Below are 15,655 nucleotides of genomic sequence, written 5' to 3'. Positions count from 1 at the left end.
CTTAAGTGAAACCTGCCATCTCCTTCTAAGGATCTTTTAGAGTATATCCAACACAAAAATGGTATGAGGAATGAGAGAAACCTAGATTTAGACTTAAAACTGGAAAGGAGACTTTTAAAGTTCCTTATTCCAATCAGAGGTCCTGTCTGCATCATTCTATGGTAGTCATTCAGCTGTTTAAAAACTTCCAGCAATGGGGAGCTTCTTGCCCAAACAGCCCAAAACAGCCTTTTCCACTTAGGGCCAAAATGAATTATTAATATGTTTTTCCTCATTTTGAGCTGAAATCTATTTCTCTAGAAATCCAAGTAGAACAAGTATAACCTTTATTTCACATAATAGCTTTCTAAATACTTGAAGATTCCTATCATACTCCTGCCCTCTAATCCTTTCTACTTTATAATAAGCAGTTGTTTGGTTAATACTCATTTCATATGGCTCCTAATCATACTTGTCATCTTCCTTTGGATTATGAATCTCAGATTATGAGTTTTTCTTTAAAATGTGGTTTCCAGGGGAAGTTTGATAGCATAGTGGGTAGAACACAGGCTCTTGAGTTAGGAGAACCTGAGTTCAAATCTAGTCTCAAACATTTGATACTAGCTGAGTGTTCCTGTGCAAGTCACTTAACCCTGATTGCCTCCTCCAAAAAAAATGCTTCCAGAACTTCTGCCAAAGTGGCCCAACTAGATGCTAGTACCTTAGATCCATCTTTTCTTGCTCAAATTGCAAGAATTATACTTCTATGAAATCAACCTAAGAGATGATCAGCTTTGTTTGACTGTCATATCACATATTCACATTGAGCTTATAATTTACTAGCATTCCTAGATTATAGAATTACAGATTTCAAGTTCAAATGAGAGAATATTTATAAAGTGCTTAGTGCATTGGCACACAGTAGGTATGGAATACGTTTTTATTCTTTTTTCTTCAAGCTAAAGTCATCATAGTGATAGATTTAGGTAGAGATTGTCCAAACTTCTCATTTTACATATCAGATTTTTTTTCCTACATAAATTGCTTCCTACCTATGCTTTTCCCTGCCTGGACACACTCACCTGATTTTTATACCCAAGTATATCTTATAAATATTATCTTATCTCTATTAACCACCTTTTTAGCTTCAGTACAATGAGATCTTTTTTTTTTTTTTAAAGAAAACCCCAATTCTATCACCTAACATTTTCTAATCCTTTAAACTTTTCATAAACTGCAAATTAGATAAGCATGCCATCTATTTTTTTCTTTCATTCTAGTCACTAGTAAAAAAAATTGAGTAAAACAGTGCCAAGGACAGAGTCTTGAGGCACCCTACTAGAGACCTCTTTCAGATTGATACATTAATCAATGCCATCTGGGACCTTTCATTCTGCCAGTTCTGATTTCACCTAAATTTACTTTCATTCAGTTTGTAACTTTCCATATTCTCTCTGAAGATATGAGAAATGTCAAAATACTGAAATGAATGAAATTCATAAAAACATATCATACACCTAGGTATCAATCTCTGGATCTGAAAGGGAATTTGAAAGTTATCTAAGTCATTCTTCTGATATTGTCTAGAAGGCTATTAAAAAACAAATAAAAAGAAATGAGTTTGTTCTGCAATGTTTGGTTTTCAATGAACCTGTGATAGCTATAGATAATCACTGCCTTCTTTTCTATGAGCTCACAAAACACATCTTCAAAGAATCCATTTTAGACTCTTACTAGAAATCAAACTGGGGAATAGTTACATGGTACAGTAGACAGAGAACTGGACCTAGAATCAGAACTGAGTTCAAATCTGGCCTCAGACACTTACGAGTTGTATGACCCTGGGCAAATCACTTAACCCTGTTTCTCTCAATTTCCTCATTTGTAAAATGAGTTGGAGAAGTAAATAGCAAACCACTCCAGTATCTTTGCCAAGAAAATCCCAAATGGGATCATGGTTTGTGACTGAAAAAAACTGAACAACAACAACAAGGAATCAATATCAAATTTGCCAGCTTATACTTTAAAATATTCATTTTCTAGAAAGTCTGGTTTTCTAGAAAGAGCACTGGATTAGGAATTAGGAGAAGCCTGGTCAAAACCTTCCTCTTGAATCTCCTGATTGTGTTCCATAATACCTCATTTTTGCTTCTACATAATCTGCTCCTCTTAAACAAGATAGAACCTTCATATAAGAAGTTTCATCTCACCAAATTACTGAGGGGCATTTGGGAGTCTTAGCAATGATACCCTGGCAGCATATTTGAAAAGTTTAATGAGGAATGGGGAAAAACACATTATTGGAGAAAATCAATTTCTTCACACATTATGTGGAGCTAAACTTCTTAAACTAAGGTTCATGACCCCATATATGGTCACATAACTGAGTGGGAGGGTCATGAAATTATGATTTATTATCAGTAAATATTTGATTTGCATACCTATTTTATATACTTATATACCCAGAGTCGTGCAAAAATTTCTTGGGTGGAAAAAGTTTAAGAAGTCCTGGTTAGAGCTAAATAGGATATAGAACTTGACTTTAATTCCCCAGGGTACCACTAACTTCTCTTAGAATCAGCTGAGGAAACTACCTTTACTTTAACCTCAGTCCTTTCCTGATCCCTGAACTTCTAACCAAAGTATTGAGCCTCTTCCAATACCTTCCTGGCCTAAGTCAACATAATTGCTTGAGTTCAGAGTTCGGCCATAAATGAGACATCATTCCTTCTATCTTCTCCCTGTTGCTATCATCCCAGCTGTCTTTACAATTATACACTTTCTTCTTTTCCTTCTGTTCTTGTCTCCACGGAGACAATGTGTTGTCTCCAGGCAATAAGTTGTTTTCTAGGATTTAGTTTATAAAGGAAAAGATAATATAACTTATATATATCTGTAACTCATAAACTAGTATAAAATAATTTTAAAATGAATATAAAAATCTATCCAATCTCAGAGTAGGCAGACCTACTTAAGTCAAACTACACTAATGTTTTCCTAAACTCAGCCTGATCACCTTTGATTCCCTCTCAGCTATGAATGGATGGATCTGCTGCCCATATCACCTCTGATAAGAATAATGTTTTCTCTACAAAATACAGATGATGAGATTCCTCTCCCTCTTCCTGTGCTTTCTTGACCAAGCTATTTGCTCTATTCTTTCAATGCCAGGTGTATTTTTATCCAATAAGGAAGCTTCCTGATGGCATGAGAGACAATGTGCTCTTCTCACAGTACTACATATTCATTTAGTTAACTAGATATATAACTTCAACTGCTTCACTAAAGGATTTTTAAAAAATAACATAAGCTGATAAATTAGAACATCCCTATCATCTCATAATCAAAATCCAACCGAAATGCAGATCATTTCAGAAATTCACAAAACAACCACATCATTTCCACGAGCTCAATGATTTTTAAAAAACGTAGAAAGACTTGCATGAAATAATGAAGAGCAAAGTGAACAGAATCAAGAAAACATTGTATGCAGTAACAGCAATTATTGTTTTAAGAAGAACTCTGAGCAAACAAGTTATTTTTGTTTCTTCTATGCTCTTGGAGACATTAGTCTAATAGATGTAGAGAAACCATAAACCTTGCCCTTGCTCTCAGTCTGATGAGGACAGAACATATGCAAGACTCACATAAATAAACAACTATAAACTAATTGGATATAAATTTGAGGCACAAGACTGAAAGAATGATTATTCTTTCCCAGTGTTAATCAGGAAAAATATTCTTAAGCATAAGATTATGGTTCATAAAGAGAGAACTCTGGATAGGCAGTGTGGTCAATGTCTGTTTGTTCTCCCTAAGCACTGCCAAGTTCTGTTCAGGGCTTAGGACAGAAGTCTCCTGGCTTCTGATAATCCAGGAAAGCTAGAAGTTCATTCCTAGCCTATTCTTCCATATTAGAAACAGACTCATTATGGGTATAACTAGCCAGAGGCTGGACATATCTCTGTTTTCTATGCAAGATCATGAAAAGGGCTCATTGATTAGTGGAAGAAGCAAAGCATATAGGAAAGGGAACTGGACTAGAGTCCTGAGGCCCTCTTTTGACACTTGCTAACTATCTGACTTTAAGCAAGTCACTTTATATGTTTGACTCAGTTGTAATTTTTGTTTGTTTGTTTTTATTTTTTATCTCTAAAATGAAGGGTTTAAGTAAATGAGCTTTAAAGTGTCCAGGTCTAACATTCTGTGAATCTATAAATCTATGTATGCTCCTCTCCACTCTGTTTAGAATAATATTAAATGAATAACCCATTTAACTTTTAAAAAGCTCTTCCACTTTCATTATCTCATTTGATCCTCACACACAATCCTGAGAGTAGATAAATGTCATTGTATCCATTTTGTAGATAGAGAGAAAATATGAGAGCATTGTAGGTAGAGGGGACAGTACCAAAAAAGAATCTTTGAAGACAAAATGAACATGACCTATATGGAGAATAGTGTGAATGTTAGACAATTTAAAGAGGAGAATCTTACAAAAATGAATGTTGAAAACTATCTCTACATGGATTTAGAAAAATAAAATGCTATTGAGAAAAAAGTAAAATAAAATAAAAATAATTGAGAGGAGAATCTTTACTGAAGAAGAGAGACTAGAGAAGTAAGAAGCCAGCACAGGGGAGTGGGGAACAGAAGTCAGATACAGAGGGAAGAATCAAAGAGATTCTAAATCTCTCAGAACACCAAATTTGCATCTGGACTAATTCTACTTCCCATCCCTCCTCCCTACTTCCAAATCTACTTCACTGTTACTCCCAAGAAAGAGGCAGAGAAATCTAAAACTCTGATTCAAAATTATGAGTATGTTGAGTGTTTGACTCTGATATAATCCAAGAAGTTTTCCTTTCTGTAATTGCCACAGAAAAGATATTTTGTAGAGGCACAGAATGACCTTATCTATGCTATCCACATATGTATATACATAAATGCATATATACATACAGTCATCAATCTCTCATTTTACTTTCTCAAAATCCCAATCCTAGATTGGGAAGTCATTTAGATGGCTTTTCTTCTTTTCCTTCCCTGACAGACTACTCCCTTTGTATCTCCTCTATCCACAATGACATATCAATTTCCCTACCCCCTTCTGACATCTGTGAGTTGCTTTATTACAATTTGGAAGTGTTCCTCTCCCACATTTGTAGCAATCTGCCATGTTCTATAAAAAAGGGCTTCTTAAACTTTTTCCACTTGCAACCCCCTTTTTTCCTGATATATTTTAACTTGATTTTGAATATATACGTATATAAAATATGTATAAAAATCAAACATTTACTGATAATAAATCATAATTTCATGACCCCCACATTCAGTTACATGACCCCACATGGGGTCACAAACCATAAAGAGGCTGGATTTTAACCCATTCCCTGTTAGAGTAGAAAAGTGAAAAGGCGAGAAAGAGAAAGTCATGCAGCAAAAAAGAATTAATCATCTTTAAATGTGAAGTTTAGTACCACCAAAATAAATGAGATACTTCAAACTCTCCAAGCCTCAGACTTTCCTCTAAGGGATTATTAAAATATTTGGAAAAGAAGAAAGTACATGTATAATCTATAGCTAATTGTTTAAAATCTCAGGGAAGGAACGGTAAAGGAGAAAGGGAGATAATTTGGAACTCAAACATTTTTAAAATGTAAATTTAAAATTGTCTTTGCATGTAATTTGAAAAAAAAAATATACAAATTTTCAAAAGGAAATTAAAAAAAAAAGAAAAGAAAAGCAGTGATTTCTAAGAACCAATATAGGTTCATTTAAGAACAAGACCTGACAAACTAATCCAATTTCCTTGATAATATACTTAGTTGATCAATCAAGAGGACCAGACAGAAATAGTATATGCTGATTCAATAAATAACTTCACAAAGTCATATCTTGCAATTATATGGAAAGATAATGCACAGGAGTCATAGTCAGTTTGAATTTTGTACTCAGAGTGTTAATTAATATGTTAATGTCAATCTAGAAAGAAATATCTTTTGGCTTCATCCCAGCATCTTTGTTCCTATAGTTCCAACAATTAAAAAAAACAAAAACAAAAACAAAAAACAACAAAACAAAATAAAACAAACAAACAAACAAAAAAACCAATTACTTGGATAAAGAATCAAGTTTGTAAGTGGCACAAATTTGGGAAAAAGAATTAATTTAAGGGATGAAAAATTTAAAAACCCCATAAATCTCAAAAGGCTAGAAGATATACTGAAAGAAATAAAATTAAGCCTAAATGTAAAGTCCTACATTTGGGTTTAAAGCATCAATTAGAAAATTTTTGTGCTTTCACATAAAAGAAAATAAAAGCAGTGATTTCTAAGAACCAATATAGGTTCATTTAGGAACAAGACCTGACAAACTAATCCAATTTCCTGGATAATATACTTAGTTGATCAATCAAGAGGACCTCACAGAAATAGTATATGCTGATTCAATAAATAACTTCACAAAGTCATATCTTGCAATTATATGGAAAGATAATGCACAGGAATCATAGTCAGTTTGAATTTTTTCTGTTCTACTTTGTATATGAAAATGTTCTTTTTTTGGAGTGTTTGTATAATTTAGAATTAAAAAACGGAAAGAAAGAAAATTAGTTGCAAAAGAACAGGTTGTGGAAATCTTAGTAATTTGGTGGAGGAAGAAAAACCAAGTGTGTTTTGCTGACTACAAGGCAGCTGGTAGCACAAAGGACAGAGCACTTGGGCCTGGCAACAGGAAGACCTGACTTATAGCCTAAACTTAGATATTTACAAGCTGTGTGACCCTGGGCAAGTTACTTAACCTCTGTCTACCTCAGTTTCCTCATCTGTAAAATTAAATAATAATAATTTCCCTCCCAGAGTTATCATAAAGGTAAAAGGGGATAATATTTGTAAAGTACTGAGCAGAGTGCCTGACACATAGTAGATGCTTAATAAATATTTAAATATGCATAACATTGTATTATAATAAGTATAAAGATATAATATATAATTAACATATATGTTTGTACATATATATAAATACACATGAGGGTATATGTATGAGTGTATATGCCAAAAGTTCCTGCCTCACAAGGCGACCAGATGAGTATCCGAGTTAGAGTATGTGAAAGTGCTTTTCAAATTGTAAAGTCCTATACAAATGTGAATACTATCTAAATGATTAAAAAGAAAATGTGATCTTTAGTTGAATTAACAAAACATAGTTCAGAAGCCTAGTCCTAACTTCTTCCCTGGTCAGACCCCAACCTTAGCATTGCACCTAAATTCCAGGGGGCTCATTTTAAGAGGGATGTTGACAAGGGGAACAAATCCTGAAGAGGCCAAGGGAGATCAGGGAGTGATAAAGCACTCCTACAACACACACACACACACACACACACACACACACACACACACACACACACACACTTAAAAGTTTAAAAAGTGTTGTATGGTCTATTCCATTTGATCTTCATGGAAACCCTGCTTTGAGATGGGCAGAGGAATCATGAAGGAGTAGGGAAGCATTGACTTTCAAGAAAGAGCAAGGCTTCCAATCTCCCCTGTGATGTGTGACTTGGTTAGTTATTGCACCTCCCTCAGCCTGTTTCTGTATCCATAAAATGGCCAGGGAGGGAAGAGGAAAGGGAAAACGACACTTTTTGCCCTCTGAGGCCCCTTCCAGCTCTAGAACTATGAAACTATATTTCTATTATTATTTGCTTTACAGATTAGACACTGGAGAAAAAGTTTCATTCATAGCAATAGTAATAATATCACATTTGTGTAGCACATTGAGGTTACAAAGTAGTTTACACATATTACTTAATTTCATTCTCACAGCCCCATAAATTAGATGCTATTATCATCCATGCTTTTCAAATGAGGGAGCTGACCAAGGTTATATGATTTGTTATTAGTAAATATCAGAAGCAGAATTTGACTCCAGGTCCTTCTGACCACAGGTCCAGTCCTTTATCTAGTTGGCCTCATTGCTTGAACTGTATAACCGAGGATAAATTATTTAACCTCTAAGAGTCTCAGTTTCCTTGTCTGTAAAATGAAAATAATAATTGCATTGCCTTTTTCATAGAGATGTTGTGAAGCTAAAAATGTAGTCAAATACTTTGTAAATTTTAAGAAACTATATATAAAACTCTACCCTGTCTTTTCCACACTAAACATCTTCAGTTTCTATAACAGATCCTTATATGATGTAGTTTCCAGATCCCTCACCCTACTAATTCACCTCCTCTGGATACCCTTGTTTATTTTTTTCTGCAAACCTGTTTAGTCTGTGGTCAGACCCAGTATGTCCTGCCCATTGCTTGGGTGTCATTAGCCCATTCCTTGCTGAAGAGATAATCTAGAGGAAAGAGGGTGACAGAAAAAGTGATTGCTAAACACACAGATCTTGTCTCTGCCACCAAGGGGTTTGGGAGTTGGGCAAATGTGTGGAAATATAGCATCACTATCAGATCTAGGTCACTCTCAGTTCAAACTGGGGACATTTTTTAGAAGAAGTAAAAAGTGGTTGTTGTTTTTTTTTGTTTTGTTTTGTTTTGTTTTAAGTTCCAGAGACAGTATAGAGTTCAGGGAATCTAGGAAACCAACTGAGGGAATGTGAGACGCTTCAGGGGGCTATAGGGGGCCACTGACTTCTGTTTTCCTTTTTTTTCTCTCTCCCCCAGCACAGAGCCCCACGGCGGCCGACCCCCTGCAGCAGGCCTACGCAGGAGTGCAGCAGTATGCAGGTCGTTAGTATTGACGCTTTCTCCCAATAACACTTTCCATCAGTCCCTCTTTCTATCTTCCAATCTTTCCTTCATCATGGTCTATCACTCTTAAATGTAATGACCATCCTAGCTGTCCCTGCAGTGTTTCAGGCTGTGGTAGGAGGCATGAGGATGCAGAAAGGAAATATGGAGGATGAGACATGGAGAGGAGAGGCTCTCTTGGACAAGGATTGAAACTGTCACTCCCTACTTCTTTCTCTCCAAGTTACCCATGGTGAACTCCAGTTTGAGAGAGGGAATGCCACTTAGGCTAGCAGTGATTCCCTAATGCCACTATAGATCCGGCCTGAGAGACATAAGAAAAGAAGCAGAAACAATTCTTCCCCTTGGGGAGTGTGTAGCCTAGTTGGGGAAATAAAGCACAGATATCAAATACAGAATACACAGGACAATATCTGGTCAAGTATGAAATTGTGGGATTGTGAGAGTCAGTCTCAAAGTTCTGAGAAAAGACATTAGGGAAAGGAAAGATAGGTGTAAGTGGCAACATTCACAAAAGTCTTCTTGGAGGAGGTGGGGCAGAAAACGAAAGATTGCAGGATAGAATGTATTTGAATATGAATATACAGAAGGAAGGAGGAAAGGAGGGGAGAAGAAAGCAAAATGATATGAAAGATGAGAAAAGGAGAAGAGAGGAGGGGAGAGGAGAGGGAGGAGTACAAAGGAGAAAAGAGGAGAGGAAAGGAGGAGAGGGGAGAACACAAGAGGAGGGGAGAGGATTCAGGGAGCTTACAGTATAGTTAGGAAGATTCGTGCATGCAATAATTAGGAAACAAATAGAATAGTCTGTGGGTCAAACTTTGTGCTGTAAGAGGCCAGAGTGAACCCAAGTAAGGGAAACAACACTCTTGGAGCCCTCTCCATCCCTCCCAATAGAACATGCTGCCTCCAACTCCCTGTCCAGAACCCAGGTTGTCCCTAGCTGCCCTAGGCTGATAAAGAATAGAATTAAATCAACAAAACAGGGAAGAACACAGCCTGATTCCAATGCTTTGATGACCACTGACTCCTCCATACTGGTCTTTCATTCCTTTGGGCAGGGACCACTTCAACCCATTTTTCCCTTAAGGCTAGGCCCAGTCAATTCTGGATTATCTGCACTAGCAAACTGGAAAGCAGCACAAATAATCCAAAATAGTAGATGATCCAAAACACTGAAAAATGCAGCAATTGTCAGGTATTCTAAAATAGCGACTAATACAAAGAATAGATAAGTTCAAACAATTTATTTATTATTTTATTTATTGGCTCTGGAATTTTCCATTCTAATTTTCCATCCTAATGCCATCTGGTTCAAGTTAATAAAACACACACACACACATACACACACACACACACACACACACACACACACACACACAAAATGCCCTTGTGCACAAAGAATTTGCTTTTTATGAGTTCACACTGATGAGCAGACAGGTTCTTGGGGGGCAAGATATGTGATAAGTCACAGAGAAGATAAAAAAAACAGTATTGGTATTTGAGTTATCTAGATTAGGGGAGTGTTTAACTCATTAAGCCCGCATGTAACTAATAACTCATATTAATATAGTCCTTTAGGTGAATGGGAAGTGCTCACCATGTGATATCATGTTAGGTATTAGGCTTACAAGTATTGATAAGCAGGAGTTTCCATTTCAGTGAAATTCAACACTCCTAAAGAAGTATCCACAGAAGGAGAAGACTGGTAGAGTTGATTTGATTCTGTTTTAGGAATTAGAACTGGAGGGATTGAGAAATGAAGACAAAGGACACCCAGGAAGTGGCTGAGATTGTGGAGGAGATGACAGGAGAATAGGGAGTGAAGGGAAGCATAGCTAATTAAGATTTTCTGAAACAGTAGTCTTAAAGAAGCAGTCACCATTCAGGCCAGCAGGGGCCCCATGGTATAAGCTTTCCTATTACTGTGCACACTGCATTAATGGTATCAATGAACCTAAGACTGAGAATCAGGAGGTAAACACCTGCAGTGTGTGATGTGATATTAGAAAGCCCTGGTGTGCAAAGTATTTCTTCTAGAAGCTTGCCATATCCTCCCCTTCCCCTCCACCCCATTGTAGTTTCATCCCTTTAGCTTAGGTATTGTCCTCTCTAAGGTCCACTTTTTAAAGGAAATCTTCTCCTGGGAGTGAAAAGTACTCTCATTTCCCAGAAGATTTCAGGTACTTTTCTGCCTAATAGGGGAGGGTGGTGGTGGTATAGAGAAATAAAAAGAAGAAGGCACAAGAGTAAGGGACCAAAACATACATTGTTGATTTGAGTAGTCCTATTAAGGCCAGTGTTCCTTGCTAAAGTTTTCTCTTTCATCTAAGTAGCTAACAACATGAAGACAGAGATAGAGACAGAGGAAGTCAGGGAAAAAATATAGGGAGAATTGGAAAAGAGAAAAGAGGAAGGGGAGGAGGGGGAGAGAGAAAAAGAGGAAGGGAGAAAGGAAGGAGAGTAGGAAGAGAAAAAGGAATATGAGGAGGGAGAGTTCAAGAAGAAGAGGAAGGAGAGAGATATGACATGGAAAAGAAAAATCAGAGAAGGGGAGATAAGAGAGGAAGAGATTGAAGAAAAAAGGAGGCAGAGGTAGAAAGAAACAGGACAGAATGAAGAACAGAAGAGGGAAATGAAGTCAAGGCAGAGTGACAATAAAAGGAAAGAATGAGTTGAGAAAAGACAAAATAATGACAGAGAGAAGGAGAGAGCAAGAGTAAGAAGCAGAATATGATAGGAAACAGAGAAGGCATGCAGAGCATAGAAAATAGTGAGACAAAAAACCTGTGAGAGATGAAGGAAATAGAAAAACAAAGAAAGAGAAAGAGAGAAAAGGGGAGAAAAAAAGAAAAAGGAGAGTGAAAGAGAAAAAGACCAAAGGAAAGAGAGCAGGAAGAGAGACAAAGAGAGGAGGAGAAGGGGAGGTCAGGAGAATTTCTTCAAGTGACAAATGTCTTTGCAGTTCTGGGATCCAGGGGTATGAAAAAGGTATTTTCCCTATCTCAAACCTTTTTCTTCGTTCTCTTGTTCTTAGGTCTAGATGTTACACACTAACCTGCCTAGCCTCCCTACTCAAACTAGGCTCCACTCCTTGACAAATGACCAAGGAAGATGCAGGCTAGTTAATCTGGAATAATCCATGGCAATACCAGATACAGCACCAGGCAGAGAGAAATTATGGAGTACTTGGACTCATTTCTTCATTTCCTATATTAAAGGGAAAACTTATTTTTAGCACTGTTTCTACACTCTAGAGCCCAAAAGAAAAACTAGGAGCCTCTTCCCTTGAGCCTTCCAGCCCCTTTTTCCTGGTCCTGACTGGCTATTACAACTGCCATCTCCCAGAACAGGGAAGTCAAACACCTCAGTCTTCGTCAAAAGATGACAATAATGTACTGTGATTTCTCAGTTCTCTACACTAATAGGACATGTATTTTGTTGATTATCCACAGCCTATATTTATCTAAAGGATGGCTCTTCCCCTTCACCTTTTACTACTTTTTCAACAATATCATTTTCACAAAAGCCATCAAATAATTCATGACAATGTCAGCCTGTTGACAACCTGATCAGAAAAAAAATAAATCTTCAAAGAGAAAACATTACATCATGCATTATAAATGGTCTGAGGTTATCCCTTGCTTGAGGATAACCCACTGTTTTGGATTATCTCTTATTTTGGATTATCTGTCATTTTGAATGAGACATTGTTTTGAATTCTTTATTGTTTGGCTTTATCCAATGATTTTCTCTACTGCTGCTTCTCTCCATTGATGCAGATAATCAAAAGTTAGCTTTATCTCTAATGACTGACTGAGCTGAAAAGCATATTTTGGCTTGTTTGATTTTGCTACCTGATTCTGAAGTATTTCTCTGTCTCTCATTCTGTTTCTTTCTCCTAGTCTCTGTCACCCTCTCTCATTCTGATCTCCCTCTCGTTTCTTCCTCCAACAGCCGCTTACCCTGCTGCCTATGGTCAGATAAGCCAAGCGTTCCCTCAGCCGCCTCCAATGATCCCACAGCAACAGAGAGAAGGTAAGTCTGGGAACTAAGATACCTGGATCCCAGTCCCAGAACCACCCTACCTCCCTCTACTATCCCTCCCCAAGCACAAACCCTCTAACTAAGATCACTGGCTCCAACTGTCCTGAGTTTGAAAGTTGTCATCAACTCCATTGTCTATTGGGGGAAAAGAAAAGAGGGCTGAGTTTTCCTATGATACAGGTATCATTTTTTCTGTACAGATATGTAGTCTCTTGCCTGATTGTTTCTGAAAGCAGATGAGCCTGGAGATAGGAGAGTGGATGATATGTCCTTGAAATTATTCTGTTCATGTCATGGTTTCTGTGGCTGTAGTGGGAGCCAACTTTCAATTTGCCTTTCAGTTTTGCTCCTTCAATTCCTATCACCAAACCAGCCACCTAAATTTTCTTCCTACTTTGGAGAAGAGATAGATATATAGAACTGGGACAAAGGCAGTATCTTCCCTTCAAAGGTCCTTGTCTTCCCTTCAGTGTGCCTAAGGTACTATCTCAAAGTGGTTAAAAGAAGCCACTTTTCCATTTTACTCTTTTCCACGGGCAGCAAGCAAATCACAACTATACTTAAAGTAACTCGAGTGATGTGTCAATGCACAAAAATATGGAATTCCATGACTTCCTTTTCCAGTCAAAAGCTATCATTTTCCACTCTCAAGTGAAAGAAGACTTTTCCTCTTCCCAAAGGGAACCTAGTTGTTAGCTACTACAGGGAATTTGCATTCAATGATTACCTTAGCAACCAGCCACTTTAATAAGTTGTCTCTGACACAACTAAATGTAACAAGTATTTTCCAACAGAACAAACCATTGAAAACTAATATTCAAACAGAAAATCAATTAGATTTAAACAAAGGTTTACTGAGCTTTCACAACAAGGAGATATGGTTCACATTCTTGGGGTGTCCTTAGTCCAATGGAAGAGACATGGCTCACCCCCAGGGAACTTATGGTGCAATGGGGAAATGATATAACATTGAAGAAGGTGGTACCATGGAAACAATGTTGAATATGAAGTCAGCGTGCCTGGGTTCAAATCCTGACATTTACTACCTGTATGATCTTAGGAAGTCATCTAACCTCTTTGACTCTCAGTTTTCTCATCTATAAAATGATGAGGGTCAGACTAGATGGCCTCTAAGTCCCCTTCCTGTACTCAATCTTTGATCTTGTGAATGAATGGTAGACTGTATAGTGCTTTTGGAATTAATAATAAAGGCATTTGGGAAATTTCATCTAAGAACTGCTCTGGGCTTTTGAAGGACAGGTAGAATTTAGAGAGCAAATGAAAAAGTTAGCTCAGGTTGATGAGTAATCTATACAAGGAAGAGATTAGGAGGGAGGGAAGCAGGATCAATCATGGACAGCCACAAGACCTGGTGATAGTTACAACCAGTTCACATTCTGGTGTGGTTTATTGAATAGCAGTGAGGGTCTCCAGTGATAGCAAGAGTCTCCCATAGAAAGAACTGGTAAGCATATTGGATTCAGGAAATAGTGAACATCAACCATTTTCAGTGCCAGGAACAATTCAAAGATGAATAAAAGGAGGAAACACTTTAAAATTCATTTTCAGATGATACAGTATGAACAGAATTCATCTCTACTGTCATCATCAATCCACGAGAAAACTAGGCAGAAAGTCCAGGCAGAAAGAAGGCCAGCTAGAGCTAATTCCCTTTGAGGTTTTCTTCCTTTATTCACTGTCTTACTTGCTGTTTCACTGGCTGACACCCTAAAGTTGTCAGACCATCATTTACATTCTGTTTCTTTCTCCCTATATCTCAAGACTCTTGCCTGGTCCCAAGAGGGTTCCAGTTCCTTCAGATTCTCTTATCTAAATATGAACTATCTTCCCCTCAATGAACTGAGACCAAAATTGGATAATAAAAGGGCCCTGGATTTGTCAAGATACCTGAGCTTCAGCCCTAGCTTTGACACCTTCTAACCACTTGACCTTGAAAACAATCATTTTTCCTCTGTCAATTTGTTTAATAGAAATAGTTATATCTAAACTTCTTATCTCATGAGGAAAGTATTTTTAAGTATCATCAAACATTATAAAAACATGAATTTTATTTTATTTTTTAAAATAGCCTTATGGTTTAGGTAGGCTTATTCTAAGAACTACAAGAAAGGAGGGTAAATTCCATTAGGGAATGAAAAGGAAGCTCTAGATCTAGCTCTCTCTGTATTTTCATGGAATCCTTGAGTAAACTTTGAAGAGTTTTCTAATATTGTAATTTTCCCCATTTGCTCGTTATTTTAAACCCCAATATTTCCTTATGGGAGGCAGTGTAGCATGAAAATCTCAATTCAGGTCTTGCTCAATCATACTGACTATCCAATCTTGGGGAGGTCACAAACTTCTCAGTGCACTCAGTAATTTCCTAAGAGTTGCAGGTAGTGGGGAAATCGAAATTTTTCTCCTGTGATATAAAAAAGGATAGCTCTAAGGTAATATATAGCTTAGGAAGGGGAAAACCCAAGCATAAAAGAACCCTAAATAGAAAAAATACTGTCAAAATACTTTTCCCTGGACACCACTCCCTTTGTAGGTATTCTCTTCCCTTCTCAGAATATAAGCTTCTTAGGGGCAAGCACTGTCTTTCTACACACATACACATACTCACATCCCCCCCCCCCACCCCACACACATGGACATGCACACACATATGTATCTTCTGCATTTAGTATAGTACCAGACAAACAGTAAGTATGGAATAAATGATTTATTAGTATAGGGAAGGCTGTATCTGGATTCCTTTCCTTGTAGTTAAGCCCTAGGTATTTGTCTGAGGCATGTGGATATTAAGTAACTTGTCCAAGATGATGTGGCTAGTAGATATCAGAGGTGAGATTTTATTCCAAGTCTTTC

At 37.2% G+C, this 15,655-nt stretch overlaps 1 protein-coding gene across 1 annotated transcript in view; it reads left to right on the top strand.

Moving 5' to 3' along the window:
* The window catches only part of CELF4 (CUGBP Elav-like family member 4), a 553,093-nt gene that overhangs the window by 510,226 nt on the left and 27,212 nt on the right, over positions 1 to 15,655 (top strand). Inside the window, 2 exon segments of the mRNA XM_074279239.1 lie at positions 8,654 to 8,716; positions 12,695 to 12,775. Of these exon segments, the coding sequence (XP_074135340.1) occupies positions 8,654 to 8,716; positions 12,695 to 12,775 (144 nt within the window).

This window comes from Sminthopsis crassicaudata, chromosome 1 (genome assembly GCF_048593235.1).
Source record: "Sminthopsis crassicaudata isolate SCR6 chromosome 1, ASM4859323v1, whole genome shotgun sequence".
NCBI classification, from domain to species: Eukaryota; Metazoa; Chordata; class Mammalia; order Dasyuromorphia; family Dasyuridae; genus Sminthopsis; species Sminthopsis crassicaudata.
The sequence above is the reverse complement of the archived record's forward strand: the minus strand, read 5'-3'. Positions and strand labels throughout refer to the sequence as shown.